This window comes from Coloeus monedula (genome assembly GCF_965178545.1).
Source record: "Coloeus monedula genome assembly, chromosome: 2".
NCBI classification, from domain to species: Eukaryota; Metazoa; Chordata; class Aves; order Passeriformes; family Corvidae; genus Coloeus; species Coloeus monedula.
Window position 1 is genome coordinate 119,354,184 of NC_138782.1, and position 25,460 is coordinate 119,379,643.

The 25,460-nt window shown below is 62.4% G+C and overlaps 2 protein-coding genes across 3 annotated transcripts; one reads left to right on the forward strand and one right to left on the reverse strand.

Moving 5' to 3' along the window:
- Positions 1 to 314: 314 nt before the first annotated feature.
- CLU (clusterin) lies at positions 315 to 13,025 on the forward strand. Of its 2 annotated transcripts, none has more exons than XM_082302302.1 (9): positions 315 to 410; positions 3,645 to 3,725; positions 5,677 to 5,825; positions 7,383 to 7,553; positions 9,518 to 9,935; positions 10,595 to 10,708; positions 12,152 to 12,378; positions 12,608 to 12,789; positions 12,867 to 13,025. In XM_082302302.1, exons 2-9 carry the CDS (start codon positions 3,650 to 3,652, stop codon positions 12,871 to 12,873), a joined length of 1,344 nt encoding a protein of 447 aa, XP_082158428.1. In that variant the 5' UTR covers positions 315 to 410; positions 3,645 to 3,649; the 3' UTR covers positions 12,874 to 13,025. The 2 variants fall into 2 exon arrangements, with proteins under 2 accessions (XP_082158428.1, XP_082158427.1); XM_082302301.1 differs by lacking the exon at positions 315 to 410 and adding an exon at positions 1,508 to 1,558.
- A 769-nt stretch (positions 13,026 to 13,794) lies between these two features.
- Positions 13,795 to 21,108, reverse strand: SLC35F6 (solute carrier family 35 member F6). The gene is made up of 6 exons (XM_082302562.1): positions 21,017 to 21,108; positions 19,195 to 19,267; positions 17,683 to 17,854; positions 17,328 to 17,540; positions 15,428 to 15,538; positions 13,795 to 15,327 (listed from the first exon to the last, which is right to left on the reverse strand). Exons 1-6 carry the CDS (start codon positions 21,091 to 21,093, stop codon positions 14,846 to 14,848), a joined length of 1,128 nt encoding a protein of 375 aa, XP_082158688.1. The 5' UTR covers positions 21,094 to 21,108; the 3' UTR covers positions 13,795 to 14,845.
- Between the last annotated feature and the right edge of the window lie 4,352 nt (positions 21,109 to 25,460).

A 25,460-nucleotide genomic window follows, 5' to 3' on the forward strand; every position in this document is an offset into this window, starting at 1 on the left:
AGTCACGCAAGAGGGAATTTGGAGGCCGCTAAAGTAATTAAGATTGTTAAAGCTCAGAAAGGCAAAAAGATCAAAGTGAGGAAGATGAGTTACTTCATCTGTCTGGGACCACCGACCCAATTCGAGACCACCGACCCAATTCAGAGCACGCACTAATGACATTTGAGCTCATTTGCATACGAAGCGGAGAACGGGAGGTGTTGATGTTATGAATATGCATTGGCATTTTGGATATTCGTAATTTTGGTAAATAGAAAGCTTTGTGTTTGCTTGGATCGGGGCCCTGCGTCTCCGGGAGCTCTCCCACGCAGAGCCCGGCGCCAATAAAACATAAATTCTAACTCCAAACTGCTGGAGAGCTTTCGGCCGGCTCAGCTGGATATCGATAGTAGATCGATATTCGCGTTTGGGTAAATCAGGAGCGGAGCGGGGCGGGAGCTGCGGGAGCGGGGAAGGAGCGGGGCGGGAGCTGCGGGAGCGGGGAAGGAGCGGGAGCGGAGTTCCGGGAGCGGGAGAGGAGCGGGAGAAGGAGAGGAGCGGGAGAAGAAGAGGAGCGGAAGAGGGAGACGAGCTCCGGGAGCGGGGAAGGAGCGGGGCGGCAGCTTCGGGAGCGGAGAGGGTCGGGAGCGGGAGCGGAGTTCCGGGAACGGGGCTGCGGGAGCGGAGCGGGAGCGGGGAGGGAGCTCCGGGAGCGGGACGGGAGCGGAGCGGGGAGGGAGCGGAGCTCCGGGAGAGGGAGAGGGGCAGGAGCGGGGCGGGAGCTCCGGGGGCTCCGGGAGTGGGGCGGGAGCTGCGGGAGCTCCAGGAGCGGGAGAGGGGAAGGAGCGGGAGAGGGGCTCCGGGAGCGGGGCGGGAGCGGGGCGGGAGCTCCGGGAGCTGCGGGAGCGGGGCAGGAGAGGGAGAGGAGCTGCGAGAGCAGGACGGGAGCGGGGCAGGAGCGGGGCGGGAGAGGAGCTCGGGGAGCGGGACGGGAGCGGAGCGGGAGTGGGGCGGGAGCTCCGGGAGCGGAGCGGGTCGGGAGCGGGAAAGGAGTTCCGGGAGCGGAGCGGGAGCGGGGAGGGAGCTTCGGGAGCGGGACGGGAGAGGAGCTGCGGGGGCTCCGGGAGTGGGGAGGGACGGGAGCTCCGGGAGCGGGGCGGGAGCGGGGAGGGAGCTCCAGGAGCTCCGGGATCGGGGCGGGAGCGGGGCGGGAGCTCCGGGAGCTGCGGGAGCGGGGCGGGATCGGGGCGGGAGCTCCGGGATCGGGGAGGGAGCTCCGGGATCGGGGCGGGAGCTCCGGGATCGGGGAGGGAGCTCCGGGATCGGAGCGGGAGCTCCAGGAGCTGCGGGAGCGGGGCGGGAGCGGGGCGGGAGCTCCGGGATCGGGGCGGGAGCTCCGGGAGCGGGGCGGGAGCGGGGCGGGAGCTCCGGGATCGGGGCGGGAGCTCCAGGAGCTCCGGGAGCGGGGCGGGAGCGGGGCGGGAGCTCCCGGGGCGGGGCGGGCCCGGGCCGAGCGGATAAAGAGCTCCCGGGGCGGGGGCGGCGGCAGCGCCGAGCGGGCCCGGAGCGGAGCGGAGCGGTGCGGCATTCCCGGGATTCCCGGCCCTGCCTCGGGAATCCTTCCCTCCCCTTGGGAATCCTTCCCTCCCCTTGGGAATCCTTCCCTTCCCGAAATCCCTTCCCGTGGGAATCCTTCCCTCCCCTTGGGAATCCTTCCCTGCCCTAAATCCCTTCGCTAAATCCCTCCCCAAATTCCCAGATTTCCCTTCCCTAAACCCCTTGCCTTAGGAATCCCTTCTCTTCCCCAAATCCCCTCCGAAATTCCCAGATTCCCAGATTTCCTCCCCTAAACCCCTCCCTCTCCCTTCCCTAAATCGGGCACGGCCTTTCCCTAAATCCCAGATTCCCTAAATGCCAGGTTCCCGAATTCCCAGGTTCCCGAATTCCCAGGTTCCCGAATTCCCAGGTTCCCTTCCCTAAATCCCTTCTGCCCCCCCACCCCCCGGGCGGTTTTTGGGGGGTCCCGATGCGGGGGCGGGGGGAGGGGATGGAGCGGGGCGGATGCTCCGCGGGAGTTTCCCACAATTCCCTGCGCCGGGCAGGATGGAGCGGGGCCGGGATGGGGGAGGGGGGATTTGGGATTCGGGGGGGTTGTTTGGGATTCGGGGGGGTTGTTTGGGATAAGGGGGGGGTTGTTTGGGATAAGGGGGGGGTTGTTTGGGATTCGGGGGGGTTATTTGGGATAAGGGGGGGTTGTTTGGGATTCGGGGGGTTGTTTGGGATAAGGGGGGGTTGTTTGGGATAAGGGGGGTTATTTGGGATAAGGGGGGGGTTGTTTGGGATTCGGGGGGTTATTTGGGATAAGGGGGGGTTATTTGGGATAAGGGGGGGGTTGTTTGGGATTCGGAGGGGTTATTTGGGATTCGGGGGGGTTGTTTGGGATAAGGGGGGGTTGTTTGGGATAAGGGGGGGTTATTTGGGATTCGGGGGGGTTATTTGGGATAAGGGGGGGGTTGTTTGGGATTCGGGGGGGTTGTTTGGGATAAGGGGGGGTTGTTTGGGATTCGGGGGGGTTGTTTGGGGCGGCAGTGTCACCTGCGGGGGGGGAGGGGAGGATTTTGGGCACCGCGCCCCCTCCCCCCCCCTTCCCCCCCCGGGCCGAGCCCGCATTGCACAAGATTTTTGGGAAGGGGGGGTTGGGAATTGCGCAATCCCGGAGCGGGCGGCGGCTCCCACGGGGGGGGGGGGAGGGGGGGGGACACTGGGGGTGCTCCTTTTTTGGGATCGGGATTGGGATTGGGGGATCCCGGCCCCCCCCGTTCCAGGTCCATTCCCCAAACCCCCCCGGGGGAATTCAGGGGACCCCTCAAACCCTCCCAGGGACACCCCAAACTCCCCCCCGGGGACCCCTCAACCCCCCTCAGGGACACCCCAAACTCCCCCCCGGGGACCCCTCAGCCCCCCCGTGTCACCCCAAACTCCTCCCGGGGACCCCCCAAAAGCCCCTCAGGGACCCTCCAAACCCCCCCCGAGGGAATTCAGGGGACACCCCAAACCCCCCCAGGGACCCCCCAAATCCCCCCGTGTCTCCCCAAAACCCCCCAGGGACACCCCAAATCCCTCCAGGGACATCCCAAATTCCCCCCGGCACCCCCCAAACCCCCCCAGGGACCCCCCACCCCCTCAGGGACCCCCAAACCCCCTCAGGGACACCCCAAATCCCCCCTCCAGGGACACCCCAGCCCCCTCCAGGGACTCCCCAAATCCCGCCAGGGTCACCCCAAACCCCCCCAGGGACCCCCCAAATCCCTTCCAGGGACACCCCAAACCCCCCCAGGGTCACCCCAAATTCCCCCCGGCACCCCCCAAACCCCCCCAGGGACCCCCCATCCCCTCAGGGACCCCCAAACCCCCTCAGGGACCCCCCAAACCCCCTCAGGGACCCCCCAAACCCCCCCAAGGACCCCCCCCCCCCGTCCCGGTGCTGGCTCGGGCAGCGCCAATTCCCGAAATCCCGAAGGGGGGGGGGGGGGATGAGTCAGAGTCCCGTGGTTTGGGGGGGGTTGGGGGGGTTGGGGGAGGGGCAGGGGGGTTTGGGGGGGGGTTGGGGGGGTTTGGGGGAGGGGCAGCCCGGCGCTGACCCCCCCTCCCCTCCCCCCCCGCAGGGACCATGGCGCTGCTGGCGCTGCTCGCCCTGCTGGCCTGGGGGGGGGCGCGGGGGCTCGTGCCCCCCGGCGAGCTCAAAGGTGGGGGAGGGGGGCTCATTTTGGGGGGGGGGGTCGGGTCATTTTGGGGGGGTCACGGGGGCTCATTTTGGGGGGGGGTTGGGGATGGGAGGGTCAAGGGGTTTCGTTTTGGGGGGGGGTTTGGAACGGGGGGGTCACGGGGGCTCCTTTTGGGGGGCGTTGGAGCGGGGGGGGGTCACGGGGGCTCATTTTGGGGGGGGTTGTAAGGGGGGGCTCATTTTGGGGGGGTCACGGGGTCTCATTTTGGGGGGTTTGGGGATGGGGGGGTCAAGGGGTTTCGTTTTGGGGGGGGGGTTGGAACGGGGGGGTCACGAGGTCTCATTTTGGGAGGTTTGTAAGGGGGGGTCTCATTTTGGGGGGGTTTTGGGGATGGGGGTCTCATTTTGGGGGGTTTTGGGGATGGGGGGGTCACGGGGTCTCATTTTGGGGGGGTTGGGGATGGGGGGGTCACGAGGTCTCATTTTGGGAGGTTTGTAAGGGGGGGTCTCATTTTGGGGGGGTTTTGGGGATGGGGGTTCTCATTTTGGGGGCGTTTGGGGATGGGGGTCTCATTTTGGGGGGTTTTGGGGGTGGGGGGCACCGGGGCTCATTTTGGGGGGGTTTGAGATGGGGGGTCTCATTTTGGGGGGGTTTTGGGGATGGGGGGGTCACGGGGGCTCCTTTTGGGGGGGTCATGGGGTCTTATTTTGAGGGGATTTGGGGATGGGGGGTCACGGAGTCTCATTTTGGGGGGGTTTGGGATGGGGGTCTCATTTTGGGGGAGTTTGGGATGGGGGGCACCAGGGCTCATTTTGGGGGGGGGGGGTCTCATTTTGGGGGGGGTTGGGATGGGGGGCACCGGGGCTCATTTTGGGGGGGGGGGGTCTCATTTTGGGGGGGGTCTCATTTTGGGGGGGGGGTCTCATTTTGGGGGGCTCACGGGGTCTCCTTCTGGGGAGGGGTTGGGATGGGGGGGCTCCTTTTGGGGGGGGCTCCTTTTGGGGGGTCACGGGGTCTCTTTTGGGGGGGGTGTCATGGAATCATCCCTGGGATGGGATCCATGGGATGGGATGGGATCCATGGGATGGGATCCATGGGATGGGATCCATGGGATGGGATGGGATCCATGGGATGGGATCCGTGGGATGGGATCCATGGGATGGGATGGGATCCATGGGATGGGATCCATGGGATGGGATCCATGGGATGGGATCCGTGGGATGGGATCCGTGGGACAGGGAGGACACAGAGTTATCCCGGGGCTCCATTCCTGGGGGTGGGAGGCCCAATCCTGGTCGAGGATCCCCCATCCCAGGAGGGCTTTTGGGATCCCTTTTCCGGGGTTCTGGGAGTGGGAACGGGGCCGGGGCTCTGCTCCCACAAATATCTGGGAGCTGATGGAAGGAGCCTCCTCTTCTTCCTTTTTCCCCCCTTTTTTCCCCCTTTTCCCTCCCCTTTTCCCCCCTTTTCCCCCCTTTCTCCCCCTTCCCCCCCATTTCCCCCTTCTTTTCCCCCTTTCCCCTTTTCCCTTCATTTCTCCCCTTCTTTCCCCCTTCTTTTCCCATTCTTTTCATCCCCTTTTCCCAATGCTTTTCCCAATTGTTTTCCCAATTCTTTCCCCCTTCTTTTCCCATTCTTTTCATCCCCTTTTCCCAATCCTTTTCCCCCTTCTTTTCCCCCTTCTTTTCCCATTCTTTTCCTCCCCTTTCCCATATTTTCCCAATTCCTTTCCCCCTTCTTTCCCCACTCTTTTCATCCCCTTTTCCCATTCTTTTCCCAATTCCTTCCCCCCGCTCTCCCCCTTCTTTCCCCCTTCTTTCCCCCTTCTTTTCCCAATTCCTTTCCCCCTTCTTTCCCCACTCTTTTCATCCCCTTTTCCCATTCTTTTCCCAATTCCTTCCCCCCGCTCTCCCCCTCCCTTTTCCCATTCTTTCCCCCCCTTTTCCCCGTTCTCTCCCGGATTTCCCCGCAGAGCTCTCGGCGGCGGGCAGCAAGTGGATCGACGCCGAGGTGGAGAACGCGATCCACGGGGTGAGGAGGATGAAATCCCTGATGGATGAGAGCAGCAAGGAGCACCAGGCGCTGCTGCACTCCCTGCACGACACCAAGCGCCGCAAGGAGGTCCTGGAGAGCGGGAATGGGATGGGGGCGGGAATGGGGGGCGGGAATGGGGGGTGGGAATGGGGGATGGGAATGGGGGATGGGAATGGGGGGTGGGGGGCTGGGAATGGGGGATGGGAATGGGGGATGGGAATGGGGGATGGGAATGGGGGATGGGGGGCTGGGAATGGGGGATGGGAATGGGGGATGGGGGGCTGGGAATGGGGGCTGGGAATGGGGGATGGGAATGGGGGATTGGGGATGGGAATGGGAGATGGCCTGTCAGGAATGGGGGATGGCGTGTCGGGAATGGGGGATGGCGTGTCGGGAATGGGGGATGGCATCCCGGGAATGGGGGATGCCAGGCTGGGAATGGGCGATGGCATCCCGGGAATGGTGTCCCGGGAGTGGGGGTGGCATCCTGAGAATGGGGGTTGGCGTCCCAGGAATGGTGTCCCGGGGGTCTGGGAATGCTGTGTCAGGATGGGGGTGTCCTGGGAGTCTGGGAATGCTGTGTCAGGATGGGGGTGTCCTGGGAGTCTGGGAATGCTGTGTCAGGATGGGGGTGTCCTGGGAGTTCTGGGAATGCTGCGTCAGGGATTGGCGTGTCCTGGGAACAGGGAATGCTGTGCCAGGGGTCGGTGTGTCCTGGGAGTCAGGAAATGCCATCCCGGGAATGCTGTGTCAGGATCGGGGTGTCCCGGGAATGGGGGATGCTGTGCCAGGGGTCGGTGTGTCCTGGAATCGGGGGAATGCTTTCCCGGGGATTGCTGCATCCCGGGAATCTGGGAATGCTCTGCCGGGGGGGGGGGGGGGGGGGGGTTGGTGTGTCCTGGGAGTCTGGGAATGCCATGCTGGGGGTTGGTGTGTCCCAGGAATCTGGGAATGCTGTGCTGGGGGTTGGTGTGTCCCAGGAATCTGGGAATGCTTTCCCGGGGATTGTTGCATCCCGGGAATCTGGGAATGCTGTGCTGGGAATTGCTGTGTCCCAGGAATCTGGGAATGCTGTGCTGGGAATTGCTGTGTCCCGGGAGCCTGGGAATGCCGTGCTTGGGATCGCTGCGTCCCGGGAATCTGGGAATGCTGTGCTTGGGATTGCTGCGTCCCAGGAATCTGGGAATGCTGTGCCGGGGGGGGGTTGGTGTGTCCCGGGAGTCTGGGAATGCTGTGCTGGGAATTGCTGTGTCCCAAGAATCTGGGAATGCCGTGGCGGGAAGCAGCGGCTCCCGGGAGCCTGGGAATGCTGTGCTTGGAATTGCTGCGTCCCGGGAGCCTGGGAATGCTGTGCTTGGAATTGCTGCGTCCCGGGAGCCTGGGAATGCTGTGCTGGGAATTGCTGCGTCCCGGGAGTCTGGGAATGACGTGCTTGGGATCGCTGCGTCCCGGGAGTCTGGGAATGCTGTGCCGGGGAGTTGGTGCGTCCTGGCAGCCTGGGAATGCTTTCCCGGGGATCGTTGCATGCCGGGAGTCTGGGAATGCTGTGCCGGGGGGGAGGGTCGGTGTGTCCCGGGAATCTGGGGATGCCGCGGCGGGGGAGCAGCGGCTGCCGGCGGGGCTGAGGGCCGGAATTCCCTGCAGGAAGCGGTGCAGCTGGCGCGGCAGAAGGAGCAGGAGCTGGCGGCGCGGGGCGAGCGCTGCAACGGGACGGCGCTGGCGCTGTGGGAGCGCTGCAAGCCCTGCCTGAGGCAGCGCTGCCTCCGCTTCTACTCCCGCACCTGCCGCAGCGGGGCCGGGCTCGTGGGGCGCCAGGTGAGGCACCCGGGACACCGGGATACCGGGAAAAGGGGGATTTGGGATGGGCCCCGGCCCGTTAGCCACAGGGTCAGGAGGTGAGGGATATCGGGATACCGGGAAAAGGGGGATTTGGGATGGGCTCAGGCCCGTTAGCCACAGGGTCAGGAGGTGAGGGATATCGGGACATCGGGAAAAGGGGGATTTGGGATGGGCCCCGGCCCGTTAGCCACAGGGTCAGGAGGAGAGGGATATCGGGATACCGGGAAAAGGGGGATTTGGGATGGGCCCCGGCCCGTTAGCCACAGGGTCAGGAGGTGAGGGATATCGGGACACCGGGAAAAGGGGGGTGGGGATGGGCCCCGGCCCGTTAGCCACAGGGTCAGGAGGTGAGGGATATCGGGACATCGGGAAAAGTGGGATTTGGGATGGGCTCAGGCCCGTTAGCCACAGGGTCAGGAGGAGAGGGATATCGGGATACCGGGAAAAGGGGGATTTGGGATGGGCCCCGGCCCGTTAGCCACAGGGTCAGGAGGTGAGGGATATCAGGATACCGGGAAAAGGGGGGTGGGGATGGGCCCCGGCCCGTTAGCCACAGGGTCAGGAGGAGAGGGATATCGGGATACCGGGAAAAGGGGGATTTGGGATGGGCTCAGGCCCGTTAGCCACAGGGTCAGGAGGTGAGGGATATCGGGATACTGGGAAAAGGGGGATTTGGGATGGGCTCAGGCCCGTTAGCCACAGGGTCAGGGGCTGAGGGATGTCGGGATATCGGGATATCGGGAAAAGGCGGGATTGGGATGGTCCCAGTCCCGTTAGCCAGAGGGTCAGGGGCTGAGGGATGTTGGGACACTGGGAAAAGGGGGGATTTGGGATGATCCCGTTCCCATTAGCCAACGGGTCAGGAGCTGAGGGGCACCGGGATACCGGGAAAAGGGGGAATTCAGTGTGATCCCACTCCCATTCCCTGAGGGCAGGCAGGTGGGGGGTCCCACAGCACCCAGGGATACCAGGATTGGCCGGATTTTCCCTGATCCCATTCCCATTAACTGGAGAACTGCCACGGTGGGGATCCCACAGCACACACGGGGATCCCGGGAATGGCTGGGCCTTGATCCCGCCGCCATTCCCGTTAAACGGAGAGATGGAAAGCAGGGACACGGGGATCCCGGGAATGGCCGTTCCCGTTAAACAGAGGGATGGAAAGCAGGGACACGGGGATCCCGGGAATGGCCGTTCCTGTTAAATGGAGAGATGGAAAGCCGGGACACGGGGATCCCGGGAATGGCCGTTCCCGTTAAACGGAGAGATGGAAAGCAGGGACACGGGGATCCCGGGAATGGCCGGGCCATGATCCCGCCGCCATTCCCGTTAAACAGAGGGATGGAAAGCTGGGACACGGGGATCCCGGGAATGGCCGTTCCCATTAAATGGAGGGATGGAAAGCCGGGACACGGGGATCCCGGGAATGGCCGTTCCCATTAAATGGAGGGCTGGAAAGCCGGGACACGGGGATCCCGGGAATGGCCGTTCCCGTTAAACAGAGAGATGGAAAGCAGGGACACGGGGATCCCGGGAATGGCCGTTCCCGTTAAACAGAGAGATGGAAAGCAGGGACACGGGGATCCCGGGAATGGCCGTTCCTGTTACATGGAGGGCTGGAAAGCCGGGACACGGGGATCCCGGGAATGGCCGTTCCCATTAAACAGAGGGATGGAAAGCTGGGACACGGGGATCCCGGGAATGGCCGTTCCCATTAAACAGAGGGATGGAAAGCTGGGACACGGGGATCCCGGGAATGGCCGGACGTTGATCCCGCCGCCATTCCCGTTAAACGGAGGGCTGGAAAGCCGGGACACGGGGATCCCGGGAATGGCCGGACGTTGATCCCGCCGCCGTTCCCGTTAAACGGAGGGATGGAAAGCCGGGACACGGGGATCCCGGGAATGGCCGGACGTTGATCCCGCCGCCGTTCCCGGCAGCTGGAGGAATTCCTGAACCACTCGTCTCCCATCTCCATCTGGGTGGACGGCGAGCGCCTGGACTCGCTGCTGGAGCGGGACGAGCGCCAGGAGCAGCAGCTGGAGGAGCTGGAGGAGCGCTTTGGAATGCTGGAGGACGGCGTCACCGACATTTTCCGGGACAGCTCCCAGGTGTCCGGCTGGCTCCATCCCTTTTTCCAGGCGCCCTTCGGGGGTTTCCGCGAGGCCCTGCGGCCGCCGGTGCAGCGCCTGCGCTTCCCGCAGCGCCTCCGCCGCTCCTCCCGGGATCTCTTCCCGCTTTTCCAGCACCCGCACCGCGGCTTCCAGCACCTCTTCCAGCCGCTCTTCCAGATCACCCAGCGCATGCTGGAGGACGCCCACGGAAGTTGGGAGCATCCCTCGGGAGGCTTCGGGCCAGGTAATGGGATTGGGGCCCTGCGATCCCAAATCCTTGGCTGCTTTAGGGATGAGATTCCCGAAAAATCCTTGGAACTTAAGAGGATGAGCTCAACCCTAACAGGACGCATCTAGGAATTCCCGTGGGAATCACAAGCGCCGCTGTTCGTGGGCCGGGATTTTGGGATGTTGTCCCACCTCAGTCCCGGCTGCCGGAGCCGCTGCCATCCTGGGAATGGGGTTTTTTGGGAATGTTGCAGGTGTTTGGTTTTTATGGGATTGATGTCAGTGTTTTTTGGGAATGTTGCAGGTGTTTGTTTTTCTTTTTGGGATTGCCGCCGGTGTTTTTTTGGTGTTTGTTTTTTTTTGGGATTGCAGCCGGTGTTTTTTTGGTGTTTGTTTTTTTTGGGGATTGCTGCCGGTGTTGTTTTTGGGAACGTTGCAGGTGTTTGTTTTCTTTGGGATTGCTGCCGGTGTTTTTTGGGTGTTTGTTTTCTTTGGGATGGCTGCCGGTGTTTTTTTTGGGAATGCTGCAGCCGGTGCCGTCACCGTCTGCCGCCGAATCCCTGGGGATGGGAGGAGCCCAAATTCCATGAAAAAAACACTTCTATGGCACCTGGGGGGACATCCCGGGGTTGGGGGGGAATTTGGGAAGCTGAGGCCGGCCTGGAATTCCCACAGAATCCCGGAATTTCAGCGATGACCGGATGGTTTGCCGGGAGATCCGGCGGAACTCGGCCGGCTGCCTGCGGATGCGGGATGAGTGCGAGCAGTGCCGGGAGATCCTGGCCCTCGGTGAGCCGGGAATGGGAATGGGGATGGGAATGGGGATGGGAATGGGGATGGGAATGGGAATGGGAATGGGAATGGGGATTGGGTGGGGTGGGATGGGGATGGGAGTGGGAAAGGGGATGGGAATGGGGATGGGAATGGGATGGGATGGGGATGAAATGGGGATGGAATGGGGACGGGATGGAATGAGAAGGGATGGGGTGGGGATGGAATGGGATGGGATGGGGATGGGATGGGGATTGGGATGGGGATGGGGATGGGGTGGGGATGGGATGGGATGGGATGGGATGGGATGAGAAGGGATGGGATGGGGTGGGGATGGGATGGGATGGGGACGGGATGGGAATGGGGATGGGATGGGGATGGGATGGGGATGGGATGGGGATGGAATGGGGATGGAATGGGGATGGAATGGGGATGGAATGGGGTGGGGATGGGATGGGATGGGGACGGGATGGGGATGGGATGGGGATTGGGATGGGATGAGAAGGGATGGGGATGGGGTGGGGATGGGATGGGATGGGATGGGGATGGGATGGGATGAGAAGGGATGGGGATGGGGTGGGGATGGGATGGGATGGGGACGGGATGGGAATGGGGATGGGATGGGGATAGGGATGGGATGGGATGGGATGGGGATGGGATGGGATGGGATGAGAAGGGATGGGGATGGGGTGGGGATGGGGATAGGATGGGGATGGGGATGGGATGGGGATTGGGATGGGGATGGGATGGGAACGGGGATGGGATGGGGATGGGATGGGGATGGGATGGGATGGGATGGATGGGGATGGGATGGGGATTGGGATGGGGATGGGGATGGGGATGGGGTGGGGACGGGATGGGATGGGATGGGATGAGAAGGGATGGGGATGGGGTGGGGGTGGGGATGGGATGGGGATGGGATGGAATGGGGATGGAATGGGGATGGAATGGGGATGGAATGGGGTGGGGATGGGATGGGGATGGGATGGGGATGGGATGGGGATGGGATGGGATGGATGGGGATGGGATGGGGATGGGATGGGGATGGAATGGGGATGGGATGGGGATGGAATGGGGATGGAATGGGGTGGGGATGGGATGGGATGGGATGGGGACGGGATGGGGATGGGATGGGGATTGGGATGGGATGAGAAGGGATGGGGATGGGGATGGAGTGGGGATGGGATGGGATGGGGACGGGATGGGAATGGGGATGGGATGGGGATAGGGATGGGATGGGATGGGATGGGATGGGATGGGATGGGATGGGATGGGATGGGATGGGATGGGGATGGGGATAGGATGGGGATGGGGATGGGGATGGGATGGGAACGGGGATGGCATGGGATGGGGATGGGATGGGGATGGGATGGGGATGGGGTGGGGACGGGATGGGATGAGAAGGGATGGGCCGAACCCCCCCGGGCCGTGCTGACCCCCCCCCGCCCATCCCATTCCCAGACTGCGGGCAGGCGGATCCGTCGCAGCGGGAGCTGCGGGAGCAGCTGGAGGACGCCGTGCGCGTGGCCGAGCGCTTCACGCGCCGCTACGATTCCCTGCTCCGGGAATTCCAGGAGGAAATGCTCAACACCTCCGGCCTGCTGGACCAGCTGAACCGCCAGTTCGGCTGGGTGTCCCGCCTGGCCAACTACACCCAGGGATCCGACGGCTTCCTGCAGGTCACCACGGTGAGGCCGGGATTGGGGCCGGGAACGGGGCCGGGAAAGTGGGACAGGGCCACAAAGGGCCCTTTGTGCTCCGGCCGGGAATCTCTCGGCTCTGGATGCGGCTGCCGGGATGGGAGCCAAGGTCAGGGGCCCGCCTGGGGCTCTCCCGGTGCTCCCGCGGCCGTTCCCAGATTCCCGGCCTCACAACGTGGGATTATCCCACGGGATGACGGCGCTGTCGCCCTCCCAGGTGCTGTCCAAGGCCCCGAATCCCGAGGATCCGTCGGCGCCGCCGGACACGCAGGTGACGGTGCAGCTCTTCGACTCGGAGCCGCTGTCGCTGACCGTGCCCGGGGACATCCCGTGGGACGATCCCAGGTTCATGGAGATCGTGGCCGAGCAGGCGCTCCAGCACTACAAGGAAAACGCCATGTGAGTCCGGGACCCTCCAAAAAAACGCCCCCGTGGGATAACGCCGGGCTCATCCCGCTTTTTCCCCTCGTTCCCAGAGAGTAGCCGGGCGATCCCGCTGCTGCTGCCGCCCCTCCGGATCCCCCTTCCAGGGGGGAATTGTCACCGCCGCTGCCTCCTCTCCCCTCCTGACCCTTCGCGCTGCCGGGACCCCCTGGGGCCCCAAGCGGAAAATAAAGGTAGAGTTGAACCCCGTGGCTCTGCTTCCGGAGTTTTTGGGATAATCCCAAGGGCAAAAGGAGGAAAAACAACCTCGGATCCATCACCGTGGAATTGTGGAGCCAAGGATTCAGGCTCCGTTCCCAAATCGGATCCATCAGGAGTCCCCCGGGCTTGGGGGCTTCTCTCAATCCCACAGACACGGATCCGGGTGCCACCTCCTGTCCCAATCCCATGGACACGGATCCGGGTGCCACCTCCTGTCCCCATCCCACGGACACGGATCCGGGTGCCAGGGCCTGTCCCCATCCCACGGACACGGATCCGGGTGCCAGGGCCTGTCCCAATCCCACGGACACGGATCCGGGTGCCACCTCCTGTCCCAATCCCATGGACACGGATCCGGGTGCCACCTCCTGTCCCAATCCCACGGACACGGATCCGGGCGCCAGGGCCTGTCCCCATCCCATGGGGACACCAAGGAGCAGCCGGATCCCACCGGGAAGGGCTCTCCAGCCCTCATGAGCCAGGGAGGAGCTTCCCTGCAACAGGAATTTCCTGGTCCTGATCCCTCCTGGATGAGATCGTGGGAATAATCCCGGGATAAATCCTGCTGGGACACCCTGGGGAACAGTCCCTGTCCTCTCCCATCCCTGCTGATCCCAAATCCCCCAGGATACCCTCCAGAGATCCCCATGGAATGAGCCAGGGGCAGAGGGGCTTTATTGGGAGCACAGATTTGGGAGTGGGTGGATCCAGCCCCAATCCCATCCCAATCCCATCCCAATCCCGTGGGAATGGCTGTGGGTCTGTATCCCACCGGGAAGAGCCGGCACAGCCCCTCCTCCCACTGGGGGGATTCCCTACAAGAAGGATTCCCAGTCCCGATCCCCGGGATGCTGATCCCGAGGAACACCCCCGGCTGGGAACGCTCATCCCTCATTGATGGCAGCACTGAGATTCCCTATAAGGATTCCCAGTCCTGATCCCTGGGATGCCGATCCCGAGGAACATTCCCGGCCGGGAATGCTCATCCCTGGTTGATGATGGCAGCGCTGAGATTCCCTATAAGGATTCCTGATCCCTGGGATGTCGATCCCGAGGAACATTCCCGGCCGGGAATGCTCATCCCTGGTTGATGATGGCACTGAGATTCCCTATAAGGATTCCTGATCCCTGGGATGCCGATCCCGAGGAACATTCCCGGCTGGAAACGCTCATCCCTGGTTGATGATGGCAGTGCTGAGATTCCCTATAAGGATTCCCAATCCCTGGGATGTCGATCCTGAGGAACATTCCCGGCTGGGAACGCTCATCCCTGGTTGATGGCAGTGCTGAGATTCCCTATAAGGATTCCCAATCCCTGGGATGCCAATCCTGAGGAACATTCCCGGCTGGGAACGCTCATCCCTGGTTGATGGCAGCACTGAGATTCCCTATAAGGATTCCTGATCCCTGGGATGTCGATCCTGAGGAACATTCCCGGCCGGGAATGCTCATCCCTGGTTGATGGCAGCACTGAGATTCCCTATAAGGATTCCTGATCCCTGGGATGCCGATCCCGAGGAATATTCCCAGCCGGGAACGCTCATCCCTGGTTGATGGCAGCGCTGAGATTCCCTATAAGGATTCCCAATCCCTGGGATGCTGATCCCAAGGAACATTCCCAGCTGGGAACGCTCATCCCTGATTGATGATGGCAGTGCTGAGATTCCCTATAAGGATTCCCAATCCCTGGGATGCCGATCCTGAGGAACATTCCCGGCTGGGAACGCTCATCCCTGGTTGATGGCAGTGCTGAGATTCCCTATAAGTATTCCCAATCCCTGGGATGCCGATCCCGAGGAACATTCCCGGCTCATCCCTGGTTGACGGCGGCGCTGTCCTCGCCGAGCAGCGCTTCCCGCTCCTCCTCGTTCCCGTCGGCATTCCCACCGGCGGCATTCCCGGCGCTCCGGCGCGGCAGCAGGGCGCCGAGCAGGCCGTTGTAGAGCGCGGCGCCGGCCAGGAGCAGCGCGAATCCCGGGATTTGGAGCGCGTGGAAGCGCTCCCAGCGCAGCGCCAGGCTGAGCGCCCAGACCAGCAGCGTGCGCAGGCTGTCCAGCACCGTGCGCGTGGTCGCGCTCCGCTCCCGCGTCACGCTGATCCCGGAGAAGTTGAAGAAGGAGATGCTCCCGATGTTCCCCAGGAGCGCCGCCAGGATCAGGGGCCGCCGGCGGATCTGGCAGAAGGCGTCGGCGGGATCTTCCAGGACCCCGCGCGGGTTCCCGCTGAGCCGCCCCGCCGGGATGAAGGAGAGCGGCGCCAGCAGCAGCGCCAGGATGGTGAAGCCGAAGAAACCTGCGGGGAAAAGGGGCTGCTCCGGCTTTTCCGCGGATCCGCCGGCCCGGTAATTCCCGTTGCCGGGGTTTGGGAACGTGGCGGGAAGGGGACTGCGGACCTTCGGTGCCCACGGCGCGCAGCGGGTGGACGTCGTGGCTGAAGATGAATTTCTCCTCCAGCACCATCTGGATGGACACGATGACCTGGGCCAGCAGGATCAGGAGGTCACCTGGGAAACCAGGGAAAAGGCAGGGAAAGGAGGGAGGAGGAAAAGGTGAGGAAGAAACGGGAATGAGGAGAAAAGGAAGGAAAACAGAGCAAGAGGGGGGAAAGAAGATCGGGAAGGAGGTGAGGAGGACAGGGAAGGAGGGGAGAGAAAGCAGGGAAGGAGGGAAAATAGAGGAGGAAGAGAGGGAAAAGAAGGAAATGGGGAAGAGAAGGAAAAGACGAGGAAAAGGGGGAAAGGAGAAACGGAGGAAAAAAGAGCAGGAATGAGGGCAGGAGGACAGGGAAAGAGGGAGGAGACAGGGAATGGGGGAATTGAGGGTGGGAAGAGAGAAGGAAAAGGGGGGAAAAATGAGGAAAGGGGGGAAAGCAGAGAAATGGGAAAAAAAGCCCGGGAATGAGGAGAGGAAAACAGGGAAGGAGGGAAAAAAATGCGGAGAAGGGGGAAAGAAGGAAACGGGGAAGAGAGAAGGGGGAGGGAAGAAACGAGAAGGAAATGAGGGGGAGAAAGGAAAGGAAAGAGGGAAAGAAACCAGGGAAGGAGGGGAGGGAGAGGGAAAAAGGGAGAGGGAAGGAAGTGGAGCAGGGAAAAAAGATGAGGAAGGGAGGAAAAGACAGGGAAAGAGGGAAAGAAGGGAAGGAAAGGGAGAGGGGAAGGAAAGGGAAGGAAAGGGAAGGGAAACAAGGAAGTGGGAAGAAGACATGGAAGTGGGAAAAGCAGAAAAAGAGGGAAATAAGGCCGGGGAATGGGGGAAAGGATGAGGGAGGGGGAGAAGGCAGCAGGGAAGAGGGAGAAAGGAAAAGGGGGACAAAAGCCAGGGAAAAGGTGAGAAAAGGTGGGAAAGAAGTTCAGGAAAACATGGAAGTGAGAGAAGAGGAGGAAGAGGAAGCTGAGCCCCATGGTCCAGGGAAGCTCCAGGGATCCCGCTGTCCCATGGAGTGATCCCACCATCCCAAGGAGTGATCCCACCATCCCAAAGAGTGATCCCACCATCCCACAGAGGCCATTCCACGGAGTTTTCCCGCCATTCCATGGAGGGATCCCACATTTCAAGGAGTGATCCTGGCATCCCAAGGAGTGATCCCGCCATCCCAAGGAGTTTTCCCACCATCCCATGGAGCTTTCCCACCATCCCAAGGACTGGTCCTGCCATCCCAAGGAGTGATCCCCCCATCCCAAGGAGTTTTCCCGCCATCCCAAGGAATTTTCCCCCCTTCCCAAGGACTGGTCCTGCCATTCCAAGGAGTTTTCCCACCATCCCATGGAGCTTTCTCACCGCTCCAAGGACTGGTCCCGCCATCCCAAGGAGTTTTCCCACCATCCCAAGGACGGATCCCGCCATCCCAAGGACTGGTCCCACCATCCCAAGGAGTTTTTCCACCATCCCAAGGAGTTTTCCCACCATCCCAAGGAGTGATCCCGCCATCCCAAGGAATTTTCCCGCCATCCCATGGAGTTTTCCCACCACTCCAAGGACGGATCCCGCAATCCCAAGGACTGATCCCGCCATCCCAAGGAGTTTTCCCGCCATCCCAAGGAGTTTTCCCGCCATCCCAAGGATGGATCCCACCATCCCAAGGACGGATCCTGCCATCCCAAGGAGTTTTCCCACCATCCCATGGAGCTTTCCCACCACTCCAAGGACTGATCCTGCCATCCCAAGGAGTTTTCCCGCCATCCCAAGGACTGGTCCTGCCATCCCAAGGAGTTTTCCCACCATCCCATGGAGTTTTCCCACCACTCCAAGGACTGATCCCGCCATCCCAAGGGCATCCCAGCATTCCCGGCATACCGGTGATGACGTCGGCCAGCCCGTGCTCGGTGCCGCCGGAGCCGCGCAGATCCGCCAATCCCACGAGCGCCAGCCCCAGGATGGTGAGCAGAATTCCCAACCAGTGGCTCCGCTCCAGCTTCCGGCCCAGGAACGCCACGGAGAGGAGCCCGGTGAAGACGATGACGGAGCCGCGGAGCATCTGGAAGCTGGAGGCGCTGGTCATGTTCAAAGCTGCGGGAAAAGGGCGGGAGAAGTGTGGGAAAAGCTTCTCGGGGCCTGCTGGAGACTCCCCAGAATTCCGTGGTTTCGGGAATTCTGCGGTCCGGCCGTGGAATCCCGGTGGGAAAAGAGGGAATTCCGCGCGGGTACTCACCCACGTACATGATGCTGGTGGCGGCCATGTCGCACAGGGCCGGGGGCAGGAACAGCAGGGGGTTGAAGGGTCGGGATGGGGCCGGGCCGGGATCCGCGCGGCGCCGATGGCGCAGGAGCAGCAGGTAAAACACCGGGAGGCAGGAAAACTCCCCCAGGAACATCCCCGCGGCCTGAGGGACACGGGAGCGAGGGAGACGGGGGTGGGCGTGGGGGGCGGGAGCGGGAATGAGGGGGAGCGGGAATGAGGGGGATGGGTTGTGGGAATGGGGGGCTGGAAGGTGGAATGGGGGGATGGAACATGGAATGGGGGGATGGAGGCTGGAAGGGGGGGATGGAAGGTGGAATGGGGATCTGGAGCATGGAATGGGGGGCTGGAAGGTGGAATGGGGGGATGGAACATGGAATGGGGGGATGGAACATGGAATGGGGGGATGGAACATGGAATGGGGGGATGGAGGCTGGAAGGGGGGGATGGAAGGTGGAATGGGGATCTGGAGCATGGAATGGGGGCTGGAAGGTGGAATGGGGGGATGGAAGGTGGAATTGGGGGATGGAACATGGAATTGGGGGATGGAACATGGAATGGGGGGATGGAACATGGAATAGGGGGATGGAGGCTGGAATGAGGGGGACAGAACATGGAATTGAGGATGGAAGGTGGAATGGGGGGGACAGAACATGGAATGGGGGCTGGAACATGGAATGGGGGGGACAGAACATGGAATGGGGGCTGGAACATGGAATGGGGGATGGAACATGGAATTGGGGGATGGAACATGGAATTGGGGGATGGAACATGGAATTGGGGGATGGAAGGTGGAATGGGGGGATGGAACATGGAATGGGGGGATGGAGGCTGGAAGGGGGGGATGGAACATGGAATTGGGGATGGAAGGTGGAATGGGGGGATGGAAGGTGGAATGGGGGGGGACAGAACATGGAATGGGGGGATGGAACATGGAATGGGGGGGACAGAACATGGAATGGGGGGATGGAGGCTGGAATGGGGGGCTGGAACATGGAATGAGGGCTGGAAGCTGGAACATGGGGCTGGAAGTTGGAATGGGGGGGACAGAACATGGAACGGGGGTCTGGAAGGTGGAATGGGGGCTCCTCTGCAGGAGTCTGGAAGCTGGAAAGGGAGTTGGAAGCTGGGATGGGGGGGCCCCCTGCAGGAAAGCAGGGATGGAACATGGAATGGGGGGGACGGAACATGGAATGTGGGGATGGAACATGGAATGGGGGGCTGGAGGCTGGAATGGGGTTGGAAGCGGGAATGGGATCTCTCTCACTTGCAGGAATGGGATCGGAAGAAGGAATGGGGCCTCACTTGCAGGAGTGGGATATGGAGCAGGAATGGGATCGGGAGCGGGAATGGGATCTCTCTCACCTGCAGGAATGGGATCGGGAGCGGGAATGGGATCGGGAGCGGGAATGGGATCTCTCTCACCTGCAGGAATGGGATCGGGAGCGGGAATGGGATCGGGAGCGGGAACGGGATCTCTCTCACCTGCAGGAAGGGGTGCTGGAATCGGTGCTCCTCCGTCCCATCGCAGCCCGGAGCGCTGAAGTTGTCGGCCCACCTGGGAGGGACAGCAGGGATCAGGCATCGGGATCATCCCGAAATCCCAAAATCCCGCTCGGGGCTGCGCTCTGGGACAGCAGGAGACGCTGCCAGGGCCGGGATGTCCCCGGGGACGGTGACACCGCTGGGGCTGTCCCGGCCCCACGCAGATCCTGGCTGGGATCCCGGGATTGAGTGACAGCCGGGAATGGGACACCGAGAGTGGGACACCGGGAATGGGACACCGGGAATGGGACACCGAGAGTGGGACACCGGAAATGGGACACCGGGAATGGGACACCGGGAGTGGGACACCCCATGTTCCAATGCTCTGGATCCTAAGGGACACCGGGAATGGGACACCGGGAATGGGACACCGGGAGTGGGATACTGGGAATGGGACACTGGGAATGGGACACAGGGAGTGGGACACCGGGGATGGGACACCGGGGATGGGACACCCCTGTCCCAGTGCTCTGGATCCCAAAGGACACCAGGAATGGGACACCGGCAATGGGACCTCCCTGTCCCCACGCTCCGGATCCAGCCGGGGATGGGACACCGGGAGTGGGACACCGGGAATGGGACAGCGGGAGTGGGACAGCGGGGATGGGACACCGGAGATGGGACCTCCCTGTCCCCACGCTCAGGATCCAGCCGGGAATGGGACACCGGGAGTGGGACACCCCTGTCCCAATGCTCTGGATCCCAAAGGACACCGGGAATGGGACCTCCCTGTCCCCACGCTCCGGATCCAGCCGGGAATGGGACACCGGGAGTGGGACACCCCTGTCCCAATGCTCTGGATCCCAAAGGACACCGGGAATGGGACCTCCCTGTCCCCACGCTCCGGATCCAGCCGGGAATGGGGGCTCCCCCGAGCCCTTCCCCCCTCCCAGCGCCACCCGCTGAGGGACCCCGGGGCCGTGAGAGACGCTGGATCCCCGGCTGGAGCGGTCCCCAAGCCCTAATTTGGGGCAAATCCCCCTTTTTTTGGGTGCTCCAATCCCCCCCTGGATAAACCTGGAAGCGGCACCCTTGGGATGCGGATTTCCCGTCCCCACGGACCCCAAGTGTCTCCCAGCCCCCCCCCCAAATCCAGCCGGGAATGTCCCCGATCCCCAAGGGGACCCGAGCGGTGCCCGGGCCGCCCCTTCCCATCCCGGTTTTCCGCCAATCCCGAGGGATTTGGGGCTGACTCATTCCCGGCTGAGCCCCCGGGGTGTCGCAAGAGGCTTTTTTGGGACCTCACGTGTCCCCTCCAGGCCCTGCTCGGCCCCCGCGCCTCAGTTTCCCGTTCCGGGGCTCCCGGGCTCCAGCGGGAGCCTGGGATCGGCTGGGATCCGCTGGAATCCCGCTGGCATCCGGGTGGGATGAGCCGGCCTGGCCGGTCCGCCTTGCCCGGGAAGATTTTGGGATCACCGCGGGCTGGGAATGGCGTCACTCCAGCCCTTCCCGGGATTTTGGGGTGCGGGAGGAGCCGCGCGGCGATCCGGGGCGGCTCCACCCCCAAAAGGACGCCGGAGACCCCCCCGAAATTCCTTCCCCAACCCCAAAAAGGAGCTGGATCCCCCCAAAAGGATCCCCCCAAAAGGATCCCCCAATCCCTACCGGGCGCCCCGGACCCGCCCCCCCGAAGCGAGGTGGGGACACCGAGGTGACCCCAAATCCTTGCCGGTGGGGGGGCGGGGCGGCGACCGAGCGGGGACCCGGGGGGAGGGGTTTGGTTGGGGGGTCCCGGGGATTTTGGGGTCGCCGCGGGACTCACTTGGCCGCCAGGGTGTTGATGGAGCCGGTGAGGAGCATGAGCGCGGCCAGGCCCAGCTGGTACCGGGACCACGCCATGGCCCCCCCGGCACCGCCGCCACCCACGGACGCGCCCACCGGGAGAGGCCACGCCCACCGGGGAAACCACGCCTACCGGGGAAACCACGCCCACCGGGAGATAGGCCACGCCCACCGGGAGATAGACCACGCCCACCAAGCGTGCATCATCGTGAAGCCACGCCCCCTCCCCAGCCCCCGCGGGGTTTGGCCACGCCCACCGAGCAATGGGCGGGAAGCGCGATGTAAATGAGCCCTCCCCTTAATTTGCATAGCCACGCCCACTCCCCCCCCCCCCCCCACCTTGTTTTGCATACCCGCGCCGCTGCTGCGGTGCCGCCGGTGCCGGGGATTCCGTCCTGGGAATTCTGTCCCGGGAATTTGGTGCTGGGAATTCTGTCTTGGGGATGCTGTCCCAGGGAATCTTCCCGACGATTCTGTCTTGGGAATTTTGTCCTGGGAATTCCATGCCGGGAATTTGGTGCTGGGAATTCTTTCCCGGGGATTCTGTCCCGAGAATTCGGTGCTGGGAATTCTGTCCCGGGGATTCTGTCCCGGGAATTCTGTCCCGGGAATTCTGTCCCGGGGATTCTGTCCCGGGGATTCTGTCCCGGGGATTCGGTGCTGGGAATTCTGTCCCAGGGAATCTTCCCGAGGATTCTGTCTTGGGAATTTTGTCCTGGAGATTCCGTCCCGGGGATTCTGTCCCGGGCATCCACTCCCGGGAACTCTGTCTTGGGAATTCTGTCCTGGGGATCCCCGTCCCGGTGATTTTGTCTCGGGAATTTTGTCCCGGGAATTCTTCCAGGGGATTCCCGTGCCGGGGCCGCCGTTCCTCTGTCGCGGGTCCCCCCCGTGTCCCCGCGGGCCCGGCAGGTGGCGCGGGCGGAGCGGGGACGGGATCGCCGCGAGCCATTCCCGGGATTCGGGACCCGCAGGACCCGCCCGGGATAAACTCGGGATAAACTTGTCCGGGACAAACCTGCCTGGGATAAACCTGACCAGGATAAACCTGGGATAAACCTGCCTGGGATAAACCTGACCAGGATAAACCTGACCAGGATAAACCCGGGATAAACCTGCCTGGGATAAACCTGCCTGGGATAAACCTGACCAGGATAAACCTGGGATATACCTCTCTGGGATAAACCTGCGATAAACTCGGGATAAACCTGCCTGGGATAAACCTGACCAGGATAAACTCGGGATAAACCTGCCTGGGATAAACCTGACCAGGATAAACCCGGGATAAACCTGCCTGGGATAAACCTGACCAGGATAAACCCGAGATAAACCTTCCTGGGATAAACCTGACCAGGATAAACCTGGGATAAACCTGCCTGGGATAAACCTGACCAGGATAAACTCGGGATAAACCTGCCTGGGATGAACCTGCCTGAGGTAAACCTGGGATAAACTCGGGATAAACCTGTCTGGGATAAACCTGTCTGGGATAACCCTGTCCAGGATAAACCCGGGATAAATCTGCCCTGGATAAACCCGGGATAAACCTGCCTGGGATAAACTTGTCTGGTATAAACCCAACTGGGATAAACCCGACTGGGATAAACCCGGGATAAACCGGCCCAGGACAAACCTGCCCGGGATAATCCCAGGCAGCGGCGCCGTCCCCCCGTTCCCCCCCGGGCCTGCCCCGTAGCCGGTGATGGATTGTTGTTCCAGCCCCTTTCCCAGCCCTTTTCCAGCCCTTTCCCAGCCCTTTTCCAGCCCATTCCCAGCCCCTTTCCCAGCCCTTTCCCAGCCCCCTTTCCAGCCCCTTTCCCAGCCCTTTCCAGTCCCTTTCCCAGCCCTTTCCCAGCCCCCTTTTCCAGCCCTTTCCAGCCCCTTTCCCAGCCCTTTCCCAGCCCTTTTCCAGCCCCCTTTTCCAGCCCTTTTCCATCCCTTTCCCAGCCCCTTTCCCAGCCCTTTTCCAGCCCTTTCCCAGCCCCTTTTCCAGCCCATTCCCAGCCCATTCCCAGCCCTTTTCCAGCCCCTTTTCCAGCCCTTTCCAGCCCCCTTTTCCAGCCCTTTCCAGCCCCCTTTTCCAGCCCCCTTTTCCAGCCCTTTTCCCAGCCCTTTCCCAGCCCATTCCCAGCCCATTCCCAGCCCCCTTTCCAGCCCCTTTCCCAGCCCATTCCCAGCCCCTTTCCCAGCCCTTTTCCAGCCCTTTCCAGCCCCTTTCCCAGCCCCTTTCCCAGCCCTTTTCCAGCCCTTTTCCAGCCCCTTTCCCAGCCCCTTTCCCAGCACCTTTTCCAGCCCCTTTCCCAGCCCATTCCCAGCCCTTTTCCAGCCCTTTCCAGCCCCCTTTTCCAGCCCTTTTCCATCCCTTTCCAGCCCCTTTTCCAGCCCTTTCCCAGCCCATTCCCAGCTCCTTTCCCAGCCCCTTTCCCAGCCCCCTTTCCCAGCCCCCTTTCCCAGCCCTTTCCAGCCCCTTTTCCATCCCTTTCCCAGCCCCTTTCCCAGCCCTTTCCCAGCCCATTCCCAGCCCCTTTTCCAGCCCTTTCCCAGCCCCCTTTCCCAGCCCCCTTTCCCAGGCCTTTCCAGCCCCTTTTCCAGCCCTTTCCCAGCCCCCTTTCCCAGCCCTTTTCCAGCCCTTTCCAGCCCCCTTTTCCAGCCCTTTTCCATCCCTTTCCCAGCCCCTTTCCCAGCCCTTTCCCAGCCCATTCCCAGCCCCTTTTCCAGCCCTTTCCCAGCCCCCTTTCCCAGCCCCTTTCCCAGCCCCTTTCCAACCCATTCCCAGCCCCTTTCCCAGCCCCTTTCCAGCCCCTTTTCCAGCCCTTTCCCAGCCCATTCCCAGCCCCCTTTCCAGCCCCTTTCCCAGCCCCTTTCCCAGCCCATTCCCAGCCCCTTTCCCTGCCCCCTTTCCAGCCCCTTTCCCAGCCCTTTCCAGCCCCTTTCCCAGCCCCTTTTCCAGCCCCCTTTTCCAGCCCTTTTCCATCCCTTTCCCAGCCCCTTTTATAGCTCCTTTTCCAGCCCTTTCCCAGCCCTTTCCAGCCCCTTTCCCAGCCCTTTCCAGCCCCTTTCCCAGCCCCTTTTCCAGCCCCCTTTTCCAGCCCTTTCCCAGCCCTTTCCCAGCCCCTTTTCCAGCCCTTTTCCATCCCTTTCCCAGCCCCTTTCCCAGCCCCTTTTCCAGCCCTTTTCCAGCCCTTTACCAGCCCCTTTCCAAGCCCCTTTTCCAGCCCTTTTCCAGCCCTTTCCCAGCCCCATTTCCAGCCCCATTTCCAGCCCCTTTCCAGCCCTTTTCCAGCCCTTTTCCATCCCCTTTTCCAACCCCTTTTTCCAGCCCCTTTTTCCAGCCACTTTCCAGCGGCCGTGACCGCCAGAGGACGCGGGGGGGAGGGGGGAGTGTGAAATTCCCACTCCAAGGCCGGGATCGGGATGGGATTAACCCTTCCCAGGGCTGGGAGTGTGAAATTCCCACTCCAAGGGCGGGATCGGGATGGGATTAACCCTTCCCAGGGCTGGGAGTGTGAAATTCCCACTCCAAGGGTGGGATCGGGATGGGATTAACCCTTCCCTGGGCTGGGAGTGTGAAATTCCCACTCCAAGGGTGGGATCGGGATGGGATTAACCCTTCCCTGGGCTGGGAGTGTGAAATTCCCACTCCAAGGGTGGGATCGGGATGGGATTAACCCTTCCCAGGGCTGGGAGTGTGGAATTCCCACTCCAAGGGTGGGATCGGGATGGGATTAACCCTTCCCAGGGCTGGGAGTGAGAAATTCCCACTCCAAGGATGGGATCGGGATGGGATTAACCCTTCCCAGGGCTGGGAGTGTGAAATTCCCACTCCAAGGGTGGGATCGGGATGGGATTAACCCTTCCCAGGGCTGGGAGTGTGAAATTCCCACTCCAAGGGTGGGATCGGGATGGGATTAACCCTTCCCTGGGCTGGGAGTGTGAAATTCCCACTCCAAGGGTGGGATCGGGATGGGATTAACCCTTCCCTGGGCTCGGAGTGTGGAATTCTCCGTCTCATCCCAGCTCCCCCGGTCCCTCGGGATCGGAACACCGAGCACCTGGATCTGCCTCTGGACTCCCGGTGACCCCATTCCCGACATCCCGAGTTTATCCCGGTCCCCCGTGGGGATCTCTTGGATCCAAAGGGAGAAGGAGAAGGCAGCGGGATGGGGCCACCTCCTGTCCCTGCATCCATGGAAACACCGGGAATCCAGGGCCCCGCGGGATCCCGGAGACGGGACACGGGCACACCCAGAGCCTCGGGATCAGGAGGATCCATGGCCGGGAGCTGGGAACGTCCCTGTGCCCATCCCGGTTATCCCAAACCTCCCGCTTGCCTCAGCATCCAGAGGCATCGGGGCCGCGTTTGGGATGGGATGCGGAAAACCGGGATAAGAAAACCACGGATTCCCCTTCCCAACATCATCTCC

Excerpts from the sequence above, each read along its gene's own strand:
- CLU (XM_082302302.1), top strand. The coding sequence starts at position 3,650 with ATGGCGCTGCTGGCGCTGCTCGCCCTGCTGGCCTGGGGGGGGGCGCGG. Across the intron at positions 9,936-10,594 it reads CTCGGGAGGCTTCGGGCCAG|AATCCCGGAATTTCAGCGAT; the intron begins GTAATGGGATTG and ends GAATTCCCACAG. Across the intron at positions 12,379-12,607 it reads GCTTCCTGCAGGTCACCACG|GTGCTGTCCAAGGCCCCGAA; the intron begins GTGAGGCCGGGA and ends TCGCCCTCCCAG.
- SLC35F6 (XM_082302562.1), bottom strand. The coding sequence starts at position 21,093 with ATGGCGTGGTCCCGGTACCAGCTGGGCCTGGCCGCGCTCATGCTCCTC. Across the intron at positions 19,268-21,016 it reads ATCAACACCCTGGCGGCCAA|GTGGGCCGACAACTTCAGCG; the intron begins GTGAGTCCCGCG and ends TGTCCCTCCCAG. Across the intron at positions 15,328-15,427 it reads GCGCGCCGTGGGCACCGAAG|GTTTCTTCGGCTTCACCATC; the intron begins GTCCGCAGTCCC and ends TTTTCCCCGCAG.